The sequence below is a fragment of the Osmerus mordax genome, chromosome 6 (genome assembly GCF_038355195.1).
Source record: "Osmerus mordax isolate fOsmMor3 chromosome 6, fOsmMor3.pri, whole genome shotgun sequence".
Classification (NCBI taxonomy): domain Eukaryota; kingdom Metazoa; phylum Chordata; class Actinopteri; order Osmeriformes; family Osmeridae; genus Osmerus; species Osmerus mordax.
In genome coordinates, this window is record NC_090055.1 from 5,823,298 (window position 1) to 5,842,460 (window position 19,163).

Genomic DNA, 19,163 nt, shown 5'->3' on the forward strand with positions numbered 1-19,163 from the left:
TTGAAAGCACACTGTGGAAAGAAAAATAAAATTTTAGCACTCAAGATAAGCAGTCGATTGGGTTTCTAGGAAATATTCTGTCCAGTTCATTTTCTTAATGGTTCCGTTTGCTTTGCTAGAGAACCAAACCTTCCCTGTCTGAACAAAAAAACAGGAATTCCAACAAGTACATATAGCTCATTTGTGATGTCTGGGAGCTACTGACAGTGAAGTTTTAATGACATTTATATCGACTTGTCTCAAGTTAATCCATGTGAGTTCTGTGGCATTTTCTGAAATTCCGAGGGACTCTGATTGAACCTTGTGGTGCGAACATTGAAGTGAAAAATCTGTAGGGCATAGTTTAGCTCAAGATCATAGCAACACAAATCAATTTTTGTCAGCTGAAAGAGTGTGGGATCAATCCATTTATGTCAACAGAGACAGGAAAGAACATAGATATTCTCTGTTCCTCACAAAGAACCAGAAATACTTCACTCAATCTGTTTACTCAATGTCGATGAAGCTATAGTAAGCTCTTTGCTACACCACTGTAGTATGTTGTATTGTCATAAACGTTGCTGTGAAACAAAATGTGCAGCAAAATGTGCAGCAAAGGATGAGGGCGTACCCAAGACCCTGGGCCGCAGAGAATTGATTTGATTTAGTGTGAGTGAGGTTTAATTGCCAGAGGAGAGAGGGAAAACGTGTGCATGTGTGTGTGTGTGTGTGTGTGTGTGTGTGTGTGCATGTGTGCATTCGAGTGGGGGGTGTTGTAAAGGGTAAGATGTGGCCATGGTGAGCTTGCTACAGTGGGTAGCACTGAGGCAGGAGAGAGGGGGCAGAGGGAGGGAGAGTAAGATTGAGGGGGACAGTGTCTAGAGGGAACCACCTAAATGAATGGTAGTGAGGGAAGCTAACAAGCAAGCTAGTCATCCTCAGCCCCTCCCTTTTAGAAAGGAGTTAGAGGGTTGCTAAAGAGAAAGAGATCCCCTTGAGCAGTATAGGATTTTTTTTTATATAACTGAGAACCAAGCTTTGTCATTACACATGGAAGTAGGTCAATTGCAAGTCAAGAAAAGGTAAGCGAAGTAAGGAAACAATGGTCTCCATGATATCTGTAGGATACTGAAAATGACTCTAGATTAGTAAGAAACACTATGCTGTAACAGTCATTTACACATTTTGACATTGTTTGAATTGAGTAAGAAGACAGACATTTTGAGGGGCAAGGCAAAAATACAATTGGAGCATAGCAAGTTACTTTCATCTGAGAATATTAGAAAAGTTATTATATTACTGTTATGAGTGATGCATAATATATACCTTTTTTGAGTGACAACCCCAACACTGTTCATTCAATAAACCAATAAACGATCATTATAATAAGCTATCTAAAATATGATTGAAAAGACCAATCAATATAATTTAGGACGAAGAAATCTATATTTTTTAAGTGTTCTACTCAAAGATTCGCAGTTTTCTTCTCACCGTTGCTGTTGACGCATTGGACCTGAGGTGTCTGCAATCCTGGGCCACACTCCTTCTCATTGTCAGGAATACACGGCTCCAGGCTAACCAGTTGCCAGTCATGGCAGCTGGGGTCATCACATGGCACCGCCTCCAACAGGTGTGGGCAGGCTCCTGGCCCGTCCGTTGGTTTGTTGGCAATCTGTCGTGTCCTGATTTTATAACCTATGAAGTATTATGACCGATTTTAATCATGAATCCTCATCTCCTCATTAATCTTTTTCTCAAAAGCAATTTAATTGGATATTAGATTTTGTACAAATATGTTGTTATGAGTTTGTAATTTTATTGTCCTTCTAATTAGATTAATCACTTTGAATGCCATCATAATCGAAAAAAATACCTTTTTTCCCGGCTTGGTCGTCACAGTTCTCAAAGGTGCAGGGTCCCCAAGCTCCCCACGGAGACACCTCACACTCAATTGGACAGGGGGTGATACACAGTTGGGATGTGTTGGGGACACGACCCTCACACAATTTGCTGTCCACCGGAGGGGATGCTACAGGAAGGGAGATTTGTGGTTCAGAAACCATTTTAGTTCAGTGTAGCTTTTGTTAATTTAGAGTCATGAACTTTTTTTTGAATTATGAATTATTCCATCCAAAACAACATCCATTCAGTTTTGATTTTATCTCTTATTCATCATAAAACTTTGCCTGACGAAACAACAGAAAAATCCATAAAAATAAAATGTTTAGAATACCCAACCATGATCACAGCTGTTTAAATTGTATATCCTTTATACCGCAGCACATAAATCTCCAAGGAGAGACCATAAAATCGTATAAAAACACACCCTGTTAAGTGCTGCCATATTTCTGTGAAGCTTTCTTGATGTTTCCTTGTTTTGTTTATTACCCACCATTAGCATGTCAGAATGATATATTAGCCTTGATTATCCCATTCAAATAGTTTCATCTTACGCATGAAACACAATGAAGCTAGGCCTAGCCTAGTTCACTGGAGACACAAGATACATGCATCTTTGAAGGTGTTAGAGAAAGCTCCACTGTCTCATTTTCTCTACTCATACATATTTGATGCTGGATCACTTTTTGGCTTACGTTCCCTGGTTGTACTGTCAAATTTCAGATTCAGGGATTGGTATTGATGATGCATGTTTTTGGTTATCTGAATTCCCATCCAGAATTTAGCAGTGGAACATAGGAGTGATGTATGTTTTCCCCTGCAGGAGGGTAAGTGAAGCCAACTGTGAGAAACTATTTACTGGATGTTTTGCAAATGCACTGGCATAAATGTGTCTGAGTCTTTCAAAGTTGTGTTTGTGTGGATCTCTCTGGGTTTGTCACTTCAAAGCTAAGATATCTCACAGCATCTTAGCATCCAGAGAACAGGTTGTGCTTGTTGATAAGAAAGGGTCTTGTTCACCTAGCATATGGTCTAAACCCCCTATGAAGGGCTTACTATCTAATTGACACCCCTGAGCCACAGTTTATTACACACACACACACACACACACACACACACACACACACACACACACACACACACACACACACACACACACACACACACACACACACACACACACACACACACTCACACACATACATACAGACAGGCACATTCATAGAGATAGATAAGCAGAACTCATTTTGACTGCTCTAAAAAATAATGATGAGCTTAAAGGGCTGCCAATTTGAATAATTATACATGACTGCACTTCAGCAAAAGGCTAGAGTCGATAGAAAAAAATCAAAAACCAGACAATCTTTTTTTTGTAAGCAAATGATAATCCATGTTTCATTAGATGAGTTAAATCTACATCACTTCATTTTAAATAGAGATTGCTAAAGAAACAAGCAACGACATTTAAAGAAAAACACTATTATTCAATTCTTCCACAATGCTTAATCTGTTAGGCAATGCACTTAAAACAAGGACAACATTCCCTTATTTGGTAAGTGCCTTTTTGTGTTCTCGAGTAGGAATACCAGTATGAAACCTGGCTGAAAAGCAACGGAGAGGAGAGGGAGAACAGAGGAAAGGAGAGGATGGGGGAGTGGAGGAGAGAGAGGGGAGGGGAAGAAAGGGGAGGAGAGGAGAGGGGAGGAAACAGTGCCCAAATATACAAGCAGTCTATAAATGGGAAAGCAGGGGAGGTTTTGACTTGGTTAATCAGCTTGACTAAAGCACCTACCTGTGATCTCAAAGCTGACAGAGAGGAGAGGGGGTACACTAGGCATCTGCTGACTTTGGGCCTGACCCTCTGTGAAGAGGGAGATGCTACTATTAGCAACACTAACACAGACAAACCACACACATGGATGGGCGGAGGGCCACTAAACATACAGCATCGGAGAGTACACAAGCACACACACACATGCAACATCTACCAGCTGCGTGGAATATATTATGGGTGGGAGTGAGACACTGCTCTCCAAGTATAGTCTATCCTATTTCCATACTCGGTAGCGATAGAAGTGTAGGGAAAAGATGCCTGAAGAAACTGATCTAAGATCAGGCCTGTTTTTTTCCATTATGGTTAAGCTTAGCGATCCTGGGAGGCCTGGCTGATCCTGGAGATGGGCCTGAGGGAACTTCTCCTCAGCACTGGGTCATGTTTATGCATGAGTGTGGTGGTTGCGGCAGGCCTCGCCTAGCCACTGTCTGCCTCTCTGTCTCATTGGTAAGTTGCTAGAAGATTACCTTCAGACGAAGGAGAGAAATCCTGCACCAGTCAGATAAGAAAAGACTCTCTCTTAACTAGCAGACATACAAACAGAAACAAGCCCGGCACACATTCAAACTCATAAACACAAACATTCATACACACACAAACACCCAAGCACACTAAAATACATTGACAAACACATACAGTGGATATAGCTTTGGCACATTCATCTTTAACTGCATACTGATGCAATGTACGTTTGATGTCCTCTATGTGTCAGGTCTTGCTATGGTTCTATGTGCAATATGCTTCTAAATAGGAATTACACTGCATTATTACTCAGAATATTACTATTGAAACCATAAAGACCAGCAATGGATTCTCAAATGTCTACATCCTGTAGCTGGGTGTGCTTGCACAAAACAAGGAGATGGAGCATTATGGACACCTATTCTATAGTTTACTAGTCCACACAGACTATAACGTAAACAAAATGCTATTGCTTTAGTCATGCCATCACTAACACTGCTGCTTGCTGAATCGTTGCTAATATCATTAACTATTAATTAGATAACTGCTTCGACTTAAAGTCAGTCTGATCAGTCAGTGTCAATGTGTCACATTGTTTTCAGGCCGCAAAGGCCAAAAACGTTCCACTAGAACAGTAGGACATGGCCTCAAAGATGATTATGAACGGACCTGAACTTAGTCTTGTAACAGTATTCAGAGTTCATGTAAGGATAGGGATTTGAAATAGACAGTACTTAGAATACATGTGAGTAACAAGACTCAAAGAAGATAATGTGCTCACACTGGGACAAATAAACATGAGTACATTGACAAGGGAGGATGAATATGATGTAAAGAATGTGAGTGTGAATATTCTAGATTTAGCCAAACTGAGAGTTACTCTATGCTATCACTTCTATATACTGTAATATTCAATGAAAAACTACTTTTTAAGCATTGGACTGATTGGTGCATGTATCAATTTGGGACATGTATTGTGAAAAGGAGTTTGACATTAGGAGCATCACAATGTTTTTATATTGATATAACAAAATACTAAAGTAAAGTTTGCTCACTTACATAATCAATTCACCCTAAATCTACATGTAAGTGGAAGGGTTGTTCTTCAGGGGTAAGTATTCTCTTACGAGATGCCCTCACCCTCTCAGTGGTGTGAGACTGCTCAGGTCACCAGTCTTGAACACTTTTACAACTTTGACAATTGAACCTTTGAGTTGACATTACCTTCTTTCTCTTTGAGGTTGTTGAGGTAGGTAAGCAGCTCAGCGTTAGCCTGAACACAGTAAACCTCCCTGGTTTGGAGACCACCCCCGCACAGACCCGTCATGTTGCCACGCCGACGGTCCTGTTGGCTTAGCAACAAGTCCACTCGGCAATCGCTCCACTCAGTGGTCCTCCAGGTGTAGCTGTGATCGACGACGGTTGGACAGAAACATAGGTGTGTGGGTGCGCTGTTCAGTCAAAACCTATTTACAATCTGATAGGCCTACTGTATATTAAGCACATTTGAACTGACAGCGACATGCTACAAAAATGCATCCCTGACAAGCTTAGTGTTTGTTTTATGACAATCACTAAGCCTGACAACATACTGTGGTTTCATGTAGAAACAACTACCTTTAAAGTTATTCTCATTGTTTTCAAAACAACTGATAAATTATTCATGTTTTTGGAGATTTCACTGATGTGAATAATGGAAAATCTGCAGCAAGAATGTACTCAGGGTTTTCTAAACACATTGATTATATCCCACTAACTGTTTCCCCTTCACAGGAAAGCGGTGTAAGGTTACTGTGGTGTTGTGAAGAATGTAAAAAATACTGTTGCTAAGGAAAGAAACACTATGTTAATCTCAGATACCTTCACACAATTAGCTAAGACATCACATTACACAGCTCATCAGCGAGCTGCACAGTATTATGATGCATGCAGCCCTACAGCGCGCATTCCCCATGTTATCCAGTTGCACTCACATGGCGCATGGGGGAACTCTATCCCCCTCAGGCTCACAGGCCTCAGTCTCCTCTAGAGAGGGGCAGTCCTGGCCCTCTCCCACAGGGAACTGGACAACTTGTCTGCTGCGGGAGCGCTGGCCCCTGAGGGACTTGGGATCCTTGCAGGCCTTGGCGCAGGTGCCCCAGTTTGACCATTCACTCAGCTCACAGTCTCTGGAGAGCAGGCATGACTGGACTGTCAGAGGCAGGTCCCTTGGTATACAGTGACTAGAGCAGAAAGAGGAAAGAGAAAGACAGGAACAGACCAGTGTTAGACAGTACTGTATACATGACTGTAACCTACATCCTAAGGTACTGCAATCCAAATGTCTTTCCTCCAAAAGGTTTTCTATAACATCCCACAACCATGAGTAACAGAAAAAATGACCCTTGATATGCTTTTGATATGTGGGATAAAGCATGGAAAATGTTTTACTTCAAATGCATCACCAAAAGCTGATGTGTTTTAATCATTCATCTGTCATTAAGCGCTAATGATGCCTCTTTAGGCCCTTTCAAATGATTAGGAATTCGAACTAAATTCGACCGTTTTCTGTTCTTCACTCTGCAATGCCTCTATTTTTCCCTGAGGCGATGCAGCTGACAAGCTATTAATGCTAATTACAGCTCTGCCTCATTTAGAAACTTCTCATTTAGATGCCGCCACAACATTTCACATCCAGCGTCTCTACATCTGCCTAACAAGAACAGTTGTCGTTATACCCCTTTGTCTCAACATAATACAGCAGTTCTATATTCTTTGATCTGGTGCTGAAGTGACACTGGACATAACTAGAGCTTTGCTGTCTTGCCCAAAAAACACCTGGTGTGAGAGATCACTATGATTGAAAAACAAGAATGCTCTTATACAGAGGTATAAAATGTATAAAAGACCTGTTCATTGACTCATTATTGCTGCATCTCAGTCAATTGAGCACTTCAGTTTCGTAGTGTCTATGCCTAATAATTGTTGTGGGGTTTAAGGTCTGGAAATAAGTCATTTTTTGTCCTGTTATGCTGACATAAGAAGGGAACATAAACACATCTTCACTTTAAATCATAGTTCTAATGTTTCAAGCATGCTTTGAGTCCTCGCCAGTTATACCAAGTTGTGCTACCCTTTCAGACCATAAGCTATGAGCTATTTGTAAGAAATATTGTTTATGTGAAATAAACAAAACGGACCATCGACTAGTTCATGGACCAAACTAAACATTTAAGGGTGGTTTTCAGTGCCTTCCAAATATCAAAGAATGAGCTTAGGGAATGCTTATACTCCCAGTCAAAAAGTGATGCCAATAAATAAAAATGTTGCACTAAACATGTAAGCCAATGATGTAACAAAATACTTTCCAAAGTGTTAGGAGTGAAATACTGAGACTTCAGAGTCCATGATGTAAGCTTTTACATACATACTAAAAACAGCAACAACAGTAAGTGCGTTGAAATGAAAACAGTGCATGGTGATTTCCAAACAGGTTGAGAGGCAAAATGGGATGAAACTTAAGGATGCCCTAATGACTCATTTACATCAAAGAAAATAGGAAATTAATTGAGCAAGTTGTTCAACTTGGAAGAAATCACTGGGTTACGGCTTCAGTGAGAAGTTTGTTCCACTTTTCTGAAGTGGCAAAAACAACTATGAATATTTCAGAACCAGAAATAAACAAGTCAAAGATTAATATTTATGCTCCCAGGGCAAGATAGTTGTTTTTGTGATTCCTTTGAAATATTTGATCCCAGCCAATGCAGAAGTTGGCACCAGCACAGCATTAACGAACAGATTTAGTACATAATTGATCAAATCTGAGCCCTGCAAGTGACAAATCCATAATATGAAGAAAAGATTTACTCCTGACTGTGACAGACTTCTTTCAGAGATCAGGGACTACAGTATGTAGGTTTTCAGAAGAGAAAAATGTTAGTGACACCTGAAACCATTGACACTTAAAATGAAAGCAAATACATAAATCAAGCCGAAGGTTCTCAAAAAACACTGAGGTACAAAAGCCTGGTTCTGTACATTTACATTCTTTGGTTTGGATTCTGTTACACAATGAAATGAATTGTGCAGAACAATAGAAATTCTCAACCAATTACAAAATTGGGAGTAATTTACATAAACACACATTTAGCAAAAGAAGTAATCTTATCACACAAGGTGAGTGTAGGTGTCAATGTAGAGATGAGAATGCACATCAGATAGGACTGCTCCACTGCTTTGACAGGAAAGCAATGACAAAGACAGGGCGATTAACAATATTTTCCCACCAGCCATTCCCTGATAGGGGGAAGAAAGATTTTCACTTTATACGAAGACATTGTGTTAGCGTGATAGGTTTTTACTAAATTGTAGGAAGTGTGTAACAGATAAAGGGATGTTGGAAAGGGGCAGTTGAAGGTTGTGTTGCCAAATAAGATCAATGTTAACATCTACTTACATTTGGAAAGCACAAACTTCCTTGTACTAAGTTTACACATTAGTGTAATAGCTTGTGACGTGCAGCTTGTACCTAGAAGTACACCCACGCATCCACTGGTATGACTAGAAAAACACAGCCACTTACCTCAGTCCTATGGTGCTTCCGTTCCTGTGTGTGCAAGTGACTTGGCGGGTCTGGTAGCCCACCTGGATGTCCCAAAATGGGCTTTCCTGTCGGTTCAGGCGGTTCCTTGTTCTCTTTTTCTGGATGAGCTCTCTGGTCTCAGGGTCTTTAAACACTGGTCTCTCCCTGGTCCCGGATCCCTTTCCCTTCCTGCGCTTTGCCTGGCGCACCGGCCGGCTCTCAGGCACGAAACAGGGGCTCCAGGACCCAATCTTCATGCTGTACATCCCCTCGGGCCCCTTGCAAGTTGCTGTTCTACAGGTCTGGAACTCGGTCAGGTTGGGGCAGGCGGCTCCCTCAAACAGTGGGGGCACCAGGACACTCCTGACCCGATTCTGCAGGCCTGTCCCACATGTTTTGGAGCAGGAAGTCCAGGGGGAGTACTGGGACACAACACAGTCCTGGGGGCAGGGAATGAGGCAGGCCTGCTCCAAACGAGGCTTGGGTTCAAAGTACTCACAGATGATATCCTCTGCGGGCGCTCCATCTGACTTGAGTATACAACCCACCTCCCGAGTCTGGGTGCCCTCTTCGCCCCCAGCGCACACTTTTGGCCGCAGGCCTCCAAAGGTCCTGGCTGACACTGGCACGCATACGTTCCAGGCGCCAAGCTGCCAGTCATAGAGGTCCTTGTGCCAGTCACAGACACGGAAGCAGTTCTGTTGATTGGATGGCCGCTGGGCCTGATCACAGTTGGTGTGGAGGGTAGTCCAACCATCAACATGGGCACACCACACCGCCCTGCTTTGGCTGCCTCCTGGACCACAGTCACTGCCCATGCACCTGCCCCATGGCCCTGATGACAAGAACACAGACAGACTTACAGTTACATGGAAAAAGACTAGAATGGGTTTTAAAAGGCTTGTTCTATGTTTGATTATGAATACTAATAATAATATGATCTGCAAATATGCCACCACTGAGCTACACCCATGTATGTAGTTCAGTTGCAGAGTTCTAGAACAATTGTTTATGGATCATTCAGAAAATCTAGCCAAAGTAATAAAAATGTCAACTGTTAAACCAGCATGTAGAATTAGCCTACATCCACAGGCACCAATCAATTACAATCAATACTGTAAAAGATAACCCCAATCAAGCCTTTGTACCATCCAACAGAGACAAACAGGATGTTAACGATGTTAGAGAAGATAATTTTCTGCTCAAAAGTCCACATCAAATCCCCCCCCCCCATGCTAAACCCTGAGGTTTAATACTAGTGCATTTACACAGCCATCCAGTCTAGTGTAATCAGTGACCAAGTTGTGCACTGACTTGGTAATTCTGAAGCATTGGACTACCAGGATTTTGAACAGCTTTCATTTATACCATCCCCTGTTCTTGTAGCCTGGTGACGATGTACAAGTATGGCCCTGAGCTTAGTGGCATATGGGTGAGGCCACCTTGTCTTCACCCATGTAGGTCAACCAAGGACCAAATGCAGAATAGTGATAAACCCAGGTCTGGCGGGAACACTGGTCAGCATTTCCTGTAATCTTTTTTAATCTTACCCCTCAAAAGCTTCATATGGCAGCATGTCACTAGACTCATCTTTCCTCTCAGCTACTGATCTAGAGAGCAGAAACTGGCATCAATCAGTGTGTCAGCATGTCCACAGGAACTTCAAAGCAGACCCCACATGGCTGCTTTGTTTCCCCCATACATCAACATACAAGATCAATCAGTCCTGTTGACAGACCACACACATGGTAGACTGTAATCCTGGGGATGTCCGAGCATCGGTTAGCCAAAAATCGGACTGGGTTTATTTAATAGTCTTTAGAAATCGGATGTCTGTGGTATTCAGTCCAAAACTAGGAAGGGGTAAACTATCTGGAGCATACCCAGGCAAATCCTCTTAGGCATTTGTGTAAATGGAAACCCCCACAACATGATTTGACCAAAAGCAGCAAAGAAAGCGTGAGTTTAGTTTTGGGCATGTGTTAGCTGTGTGGAGGAGGAGGAGACACTTAAACTAGCTATGTTTACGTAATCCTATGGCAGAAACCAACATTATCACATTGTGTGGAGCAATTAGTTTGACCAAAATCTTGAAACAGCCTGCATTGTGTTAGGGCATGTGTTAGCTGTGTAAAACTAACAAAACAAAAAGATCACGTGCCCAGATAATGCCCAAATTAAGCTAAATTAATCTAATTCCATGGCTAATTACACCACCTTAACCTGATACAAGGAAACTGAACAGTGGGACACAACAAAAAACCTCCCGATCCCCTCTGCACCCAACATGCTATCGCTCAGTCTCCTCCCAAGGCCAATTGTAATTTTCTCAGCAATATTATAACAGATCAGTTAAAGCAGATTGGAGAGTCTGTCACCACACAATGCATCAGCCCATTGCCACCCTGTCCTATCCTGCTCTCAGCCTCTTATAGCCTCTCCCCAATTTGTAATTGGAGGTTTCTATTGTGCCACCCAAAACTGAGGAGCATGACATTTGCCAAGTGATTGATGGCACGTTGGATAGAGTCATCTCATTGCGTTCTTTCTACCCCTCCTCAACACATCACAAACATCATGTGCAGAAATGACATGCATGCAAACACCCTGAGCTGTATTGAGTGTGTGGTGTTAGTGACCAATCCACTTACATCCACAGCAGCTTGGACAGGCTGAGTAGCCACTTGCATGCCACTGGTCACTTTAAGGATCAAGCAGGTCAGCTTGGTCTACAAACAGTGCCCCTTTAGCCAGCTCATCATGCTGTGCGAGGCTACACATGAGCGACAGTGACGTAAACGGAAAAGACAGACCTGCAATCAATTCATAGTTGTTGACTGCTTCCAGAGGAGCTTACCTTTATTTCTGTAGGATCAATTTGTAGGGCCACAATGACTAGATGAGGCAGGCAAGTTATTTCATGCTCTAGACTGAGGATCTAAGTTCTACACACTCAGTGAAGAGGTTAAGACTTGCTTGAAAGCTACTGGTTTATCCCTTGAGAGCCCTCATCCCAGGTGGAGCCCTCAACACTGCCTCACTGCTCAGAGAATGGCATAAGAAATACAACTTAGACAAACCACAACCGAACTAGACAAACTTATTTTTGTAGAATGTCTGAGCTCTCGAGATCCCAGTGTCTGTCAATAAACAACCATTTTAAGCGGAAGTAAGCTTTTGTATTGTTGCTAGCAATCAAATAAAAGTCCACATGACCAATCTTCGCTGTGTTTTATGGACACATAACTAGATGTTTGAACATCGCCTGGAAGAAAATAGAATAGCAGTAGAACAAAATTACAAATGACGTTTTGTAAACTATGGAATTCAAATTGGGAAATACAATAAAAATAAAAAACGTTCAGCAAAGAAAACAATTCCTGGAAAACCGGGACGGGTAGCAACCCTACTCCATATGGAGAACAACGGCAGTTCAGAGATGTAGAGGAGGAGACACTCAAACCAGCTATGTTTACGTAAGCCTATGGCAGAAACCAACATTATCACATTGTGTGGAGCAATTAGTTTGACCAAAATCTTGAAACAGCCTGCTTTGCATCGTGCAAGGTTGTTATATCCCACTTGGGAGAGAATAGAAGTTAAGAGGATAAAGAGACCTCTACATGGGCTTTTGTGCTAGCATTCAAATAGCCCAACTCCTTGTGGACTGTGTTTAGAAAGAATATCATTGAACCATCAAATGAACATCATCCCTTTGCCCAAGGGAACCAGGGTTTGCTAACCCTTTGCTAACTACTAAATCCAGGGTTTGCAAGAATGTATAAAAATATTCAAAAGCTAAATGAAGAGTAGGAAATTGACCAGAGGCTAGAACTTAACGTTTGAAGAAAAACTTTGAGCTTTTTAATATTCATGGATAATTATGTACCCCGTGTTCAGAGCGATCAGTGCCCTTGGTTGTGTTGCTACTGTACAAACCATTGACTGAAGCTCTTTATCCCACACTTGACCTGCATTTCATTAGCTGGGATACAACAATCAGAGTTGCATGGTTTAAAGGCTTCCGTGATTATTCTGAATCATCAACCCTTTTAAAAAAGCACTGCATAAAACGATGATACAATTCATACATTAAACAGTGCTCCTTTTATTCTTTGTTCCTCCTTCCAATTAGGGGAGTTGGAAAGTGACCCTTTCTGGTGAAGTATCCATGAATGAAGATATAATCATACAAACACTCATCCTACAAGGTACATGTTTCTGTGTCCCACATTTAACTACATTTGTACTTAATGGTATATGAAGTACATTGAATTGGTAGGCATCTTATATACGTTAGCTTACAGTACATGTATGATACTGTCACTTGCAATTGCCACACGTTTCTCATAAAGTTGTTAAATGTTATGCATGTTTAATGGTAGCCTTCCCATAGATAGTTATCATAATTTGTATTGTCATTGCATTACTATGTGTATATAAACGGCAACTTTACTTTAAAAAAACAACAACAAAAAACATTTATGATGTACAGTAAGAAATCCATATAAAAACATATTTTTACATGTATTACACATTTGATCATATTGGAAGCCATTATTCAATTCAGAGACCTGTCATGGAAGGAATGAAGTGGCAACACAAACACAAAATCAGCAATCTAATTTAACTTGTACTTGTCTACCAAATACAACAGTCTGCAGGTTCATGTAGGTATCCTTTTGCATCTCAACGAGATACTACTTCAATCGGGGCTGTTAAGCGAGCAAACACAATTACAACACTACATTCTGCTGAGTCGAAAGCTTTAGTGAAAAATGTATTTGTGCAGCACAAACAACCATTATCGTTGCTCATTTTGCAGAAACACTAGTACCTTAACATATGGATCATATGGAACATCTGGAATAAATATGCCGCACGGTACATATAGTAAAATATATATATATATTTTCTGTGTTTTCAGTTTATTTTCTAAGTGATCAAATTCACGCTTGACAAGCTCTGACAAGCTTGCTTTGTGGCGAAACTAAGAAATGTTAGCCAAACATCTGCTTATCACAATCCTGGCCCTCTTATTTTAGTCCTTGTTTTTCTCTTAATTGCAGTGCACAGATGTGCATGCATACATCCTAGATACTTTTACACAGAGTGTTGAAGTGAAAAGAGTTGGCTTGGTACCCATTGGGAGTGCACTAAATATTAATATGATGTAAGTGTGTTTCCTGTAGTTGACTCCAATCTGAAGAGGCACTTGCATCAAAGACTTCCTCGTAGAGAGTCTTCAAGTGAGGTGGAGTAGAAAGGGGGATCAGAGTTGCAAGCAGGTTTTATATGCCATGGGTTGGTCATTCAGATCCAACATATTTACAAGTAAGCTATGGTTGGAAGTCATAAAATAATATTGATACAATGTGTGATGGATGGCTTTGGTGTCATATATAAGGCACATGAAAGTATAAGAGACTGTATCTACCGTACAATGGCCATCTATGTACAATGGCTCTCTTTGGACTGTACTGCTATGGTTTGAATCCCACGTGTTTGTGCACACAAATAACAGTGGGCATTATCTTTCGTATATTAGAGATGAGCCTTCTACAGTCAATTATATGACTGACAATGCAGACTTGGATGGATTAAGATGAGCTAATATGTGGTTGAAAATGAGTGTGCATGTATGCCAATGATAACATTGTGCCCATTGCATTCATGGAGCATGTGGGTGTTTGCAAGATTATAGGACTGTAGGTGTGTCTTTTTGCACGTCAATGTGCATGCACAAGTGGGTGTGCCAATGTGTGCATGTGTGGTGGTTGCTTGAGGGACAGCAATGAGATGATGTTACTGTCATTTAAGATAAAACGACCAATCACATGCTGAGATCTCAACACCCCCAGGAAACGCTGGTGCCAAAAATTTGATTTGCGTCACCCACAATAGATTATTCTCTACATCTGAATTCAATAGTCGAGTTACACAACACTCGGATACAATGTTGTTTTTCTTCAGTAAAAAACGACAACTTGAGCTGAGGCCACACTACAAAACAACGCTTTGTTGTTTTGTCCAAGACAAGCTGAAGGGATAAAATGGAAGATTTTAAAATGGACCCCCCCAATAACCAATCTCAATACTACAAGCAAAAAATAATTATTTTGGTGTATCCTATAGACTTAATATACCTTTAAGGTAGCCCTAAGCACTTTGCATACTGTTGAGGATACATTGTGTAGTGTAATTACAAACACATCCCAATCCTGATCTGCAAGAAAATAATTAATGCAACAGTAGCTAATGCAATGATTGAAAATGGTTATATGTCAGGCTGCAAACTCTACTTCACAGCAAGGAGGCTTTTTTTTACTCTGCTTTGCAAAAAATATAACTTAAGAAAACACTAAACTGAGAACATGGAAGTGTTAGTACTCATTTGTTGGTCTACTAGGATCCTGCTTGGACACCACACGAACAGCAGTAGGGTAGGTAGGAGGTGTTGTGTGGAGAAAGTTAAATCTCAGCTAAGCCTGTCATAAGCCTCACACACACACACACACACACACACACACACACACACACAGTGGGCCAAAACAGACAGACTGTGATCGCACCATTAGGCCGAGCCACCCCCTTCTGTCAAGTCTTTTCATGTTTGCTTTTATTTCATATGAGCTGTAAGGCACAATAAGATGAAAACAACTAACATAAACATACCTTTAGGGTGAATTGACTTTAATCTATAAACCTTCAAACCATGTCTTCATATCAAAAAACAAATTAACAATATATTCAAGCAAAATCACACCTGACCAAAAAACAAACTGAGATGGATATATGTAAAATATAAAAACTAATCTGACAACTAGATCATATGCTATGCCATTATAAGCTTTTCAATTGCAAACAGAAATGAGGCAAACTGTAGTTCTCATAATTGCTAAAACAATGCACATCAGAATCATTGTATTTTATTCTTTTCATATTTCAAAATGTGTATTGCAAATTGCTTCTACGCCAATTATTCATTACTGTATAGCTAGTCAGCCATTTTCACCCATCCCCAAATGGCCAAGAATAGCTCTGATGATTGACAGCTCCTTTACCCATAGGATCACACACCTGCTCTTTCTGTAATTGTATTTCACATTTCACACACACATAGAGAGGAATAAAACTTCAGATATAAGATGGCCTTGTAAATTCTCACAAGCATCGCTGCAGTGCAAATATCACATAATTAAACACTTTTGCACCTACTGTATACCGTATGTGTTGAGTGTGTGTGTGTGTGTGTGTGTGTGTGTGTGTGTGTATGTGTGTGTGTGTGTATGTGTCTGTGTTTGTGTGTTCAAATGTTCTTATGTAGATGCTGAGGAAATGACAAGCTCTGAGGAGGATGAGGTAATAAGCTCCATGTCAACTCTGTAACGGAGAACAAACCCTTTGTATTATTTATAATGGGCGCTGCTGAATTCTATGCAAGGTAACATGAACAGTGCTATGGTTCTTTTGCTGATAAAAAAAAACAGAGTATAGGGCATAGTGCATTGACATATTCTTTCAAATTATTTTACAAAATAAAGGTGTTTTTCGAACAAAGAACAGTTTTGATCCAACACATTTCCTCATGATTCTTCCAGGAGCAGCAGAACAGAACAAGAACAGATCCTTTCAATTGGAAAGGTTCCCTGTGAAGTATGCTGTACTCTGTTCTAAAGACATCCAGGGATTCATCAAACTGCTGTATTCTTGCAATCTTTCTTTGTCCTTGTACTGTGCCCAACCCAGGCACACAGGAGTTAACCTCACTAGGAGGCTATTTCTGTATTTCTCCCACCTCACGGTTGCTATGACAGAAATTGGGCAAAGCGAAGGAGGTGGGATCAACTCAGCTGGATTGGCAGTGAACAGCGGCATTGCTTCTAATGAAATTACTAGGCTGAAATGAGGAGGGACCTGTTCACAGTGAGCCACGGAAATAGCCTGGGTATCGAGTGGAGGTGATAGATCTGTGATCCCAATCTCAGGCCTTTATGTGCAGTCTGATTCTCCCAAACACCTCCCTTTCCTGGTTCTCTGACACTGCCTGTTAATTGGCCAAATGAGGACATTATAAGGGGGCCTCTGGGAAATGGTTGTGAGGAGATCGATAGCGGTCATGGAAGGGACATGCGTCTTTGATGATCTCAAATTCAGCACCTATTGTAAGAGTGCTAAATCAAAGGAAAGGCCAGTGCTTTGTAAAAACCAAGCCCAAGCTATTTAATTCTATTGATAATCAATTAGAGTGAAGGCATCCAGAAAACATTTTCTATTTGTTAGTCTTTTTTTTCATCTACACATGTACAGTCATTACCCCTAAACAGCCCAAGCACTCCAATCCAAAACTCTACATAAGTACTGTAGCATACATGTGTAAGGGGGTGCACAGAGGGCACTCAATGAACAGAGATATTCTTAGACACTTTTCTACAGTAGTATTGTTACAAGGTTCAAAGTTAGAAATCGATATCAATAAGTAACTGAAGATTCCTTTGACATTTCTTATGAGGTCTCATAAAGGGTCCCCAAAGAGTATATTAAATCCTGGACAAAATAATGAGTCAATAATCATGAGAGACTGTCATTAGGCCCACAGTTGCATAAATCACTGTATTATGTTTGCTCTGTGCGATGCATCCTTTAACGTTCAGCCGCATGGAACCATCCACATGGTTAATGAACTCTATCCAATGTACTGTAAGCTTACTGTTCAAACAATATAGGCCATACGGTATCTTTTTTTCAGTGTGGAAATGTGCAATGCGGTTGGACAAAGTTGCCATGGTTGCATTTTGGACTGCATTTCAGAGAAATGCATGATCATACAGCCGATGGGGAGTTCCTAATAATGATTCCATGGTAGTCTTCCATCTTTGGCCATTTAAACTGTAATCAGTATAAATACCAGAGCTCAATTAAATTACAGCAACGTGAGAGGAAAACAAATTAGATCCAAATTAAACACTTACAGCTCCTCATAATTTAGGTTATAGCTTTTGCAAAACATTTGAGGAAACAAAAATAGCTTCAATGTGACAGCAAAAGAAAGTCGTTTTCTACCATGCTGCTGATGGGATAAGAAACCAGCATTCAAACACACACACACATACACACACACACACACACCAACACACGCATGCACACACACAGCACTGTGATCACACAGGGTCAGTGCAATAAAGAATGTCCCCTTATCACTGAAGGTGAGGGCTGAGATGCTGAGATGAATGAGCACACACCTCTGTGTCTCTAGCCAGGTAAACATCAGAGGAAACTTGTGAGAGGATACTCCCCTCTCTTACTCTCACCCCTTCCTGTCTTTAACACACACACACACACACACACACACACACACACACACACACACACACACACACACACACACACACACACACACAAACTCAGATAATGGATTTGCTTGTGTGTTCTCCCTAAAGCTTCTTCCCTTATTCATGGATCAAAACAGAAAGGAAACCATTAAGGGGAAGAGGCCTGTTCTGCATCGACAATTTGACATTGTTTTCATGACACAAACAAATCTTGTGTCCTTTTCCTCTTATACTGGAGCATCATTATTCAGCTCAGAGACAACTTACAAAACTCCTCTTTCAAACAAGAGCAAATTGAACTTAACATGCCTTAGTAAGAGCTCATATATTTTCCATATCTCTCCTGTATCAGAACCTGGTTCTAATCAGTGTTCAAAACCTCTCCAGAAAGGCAAAAATATGACTGTGTCTTCAAATGTAGACTCCTTTTCCCTCACTAGCAAACACATGTCACATCAGGAATGTTCCACAGTTGAAGGTGTGATCTGTTCTTGACATCAGGCTGGGAGGATATAGTATGCTGAATCCATTAAACATTGATTAGAGTAGTAAATCATCAGAGAATGGGACAGGAGGACCGAGCGTGGGAGGGTGGAGCACTGCCAGATATGCAAGCTGGTGGCACACATACAGTAGAGTATGAGAAAGGCAGCATGGGCATGGTGTCAGAAACCCTAACAGACAGACACACAGGTCTTCCTCTACATGTCGTCTCATAGATCCATCTGTTAGGTGGCATGGGGGACAGAAGGGAAAATAATAAACATGATGACAGAAGGATTTGAGTGTGTGTGTGTGTGTGCGTATAAGTGTATTTGTTTGTAAAGGATACTGTGAGGACATTAGCTGTAATTCTGAGAGTGATTTGGGAACAGTACGGGTAGATGTTGTCGCACACCAGATGTTAAAAGGATTGGATGCCATTGGCATCCAAAATTTTCCCCTACCTCATCTCTTATCTTTGACAAGCTTTAACATTATGCTTTACAATGCAATAATTAGAGTTGGGCTAAGCGGTTTCATGTTTACAAGTCCTTTGAACTCATGAATATTTTCTGAAAGTTGCACTGTAGATGCTTTAAATGCATGCACTGGA

At 40.9% G+C, this 19,163-nt stretch overlaps 1 protein-coding gene across 1 annotated transcript in view; it reads right to left on the reverse strand.

Annotated features, from left to right (window-relative positions):
- Positions 1 to 10,325, reverse strand: part of thsd7ab (thrombospondin, type I, domain containing 7Ab) — a 32,021-nt gene extending 21,696 nt beyond the window's left edge. The window contains exons 1-7 of the mRNA XM_067237390.1: positions 10,286 to 10,325; positions 8,736 to 9,570; positions 6,148 to 6,396; positions 5,399 to 5,580; positions 3,671 to 3,739; positions 1,853 to 2,008; positions 1,471 to 1,674 (exon numbers count right to left, since the gene is read on the reverse strand). Coding sequence (XP_067093491.1) covers positions 1,471 to 1,674; positions 1,853 to 2,008; positions 3,671 to 3,739; positions 5,399 to 5,580; positions 6,148 to 6,396; positions 8,736 to 9,570; positions 10,286 to 10,325 — 1,735 coding nt within the window. The remainder of the gene's footprint in view (positions 1 to 1,470; positions 1,675 to 1,852; positions 2,009 to 3,670; positions 3,740 to 5,398; positions 5,581 to 6,147; positions 6,397 to 8,735; positions 9,571 to 10,285) is intronic.
- Positions 10,326 to 19,163: the final 8,838 nt, after the last annotated feature.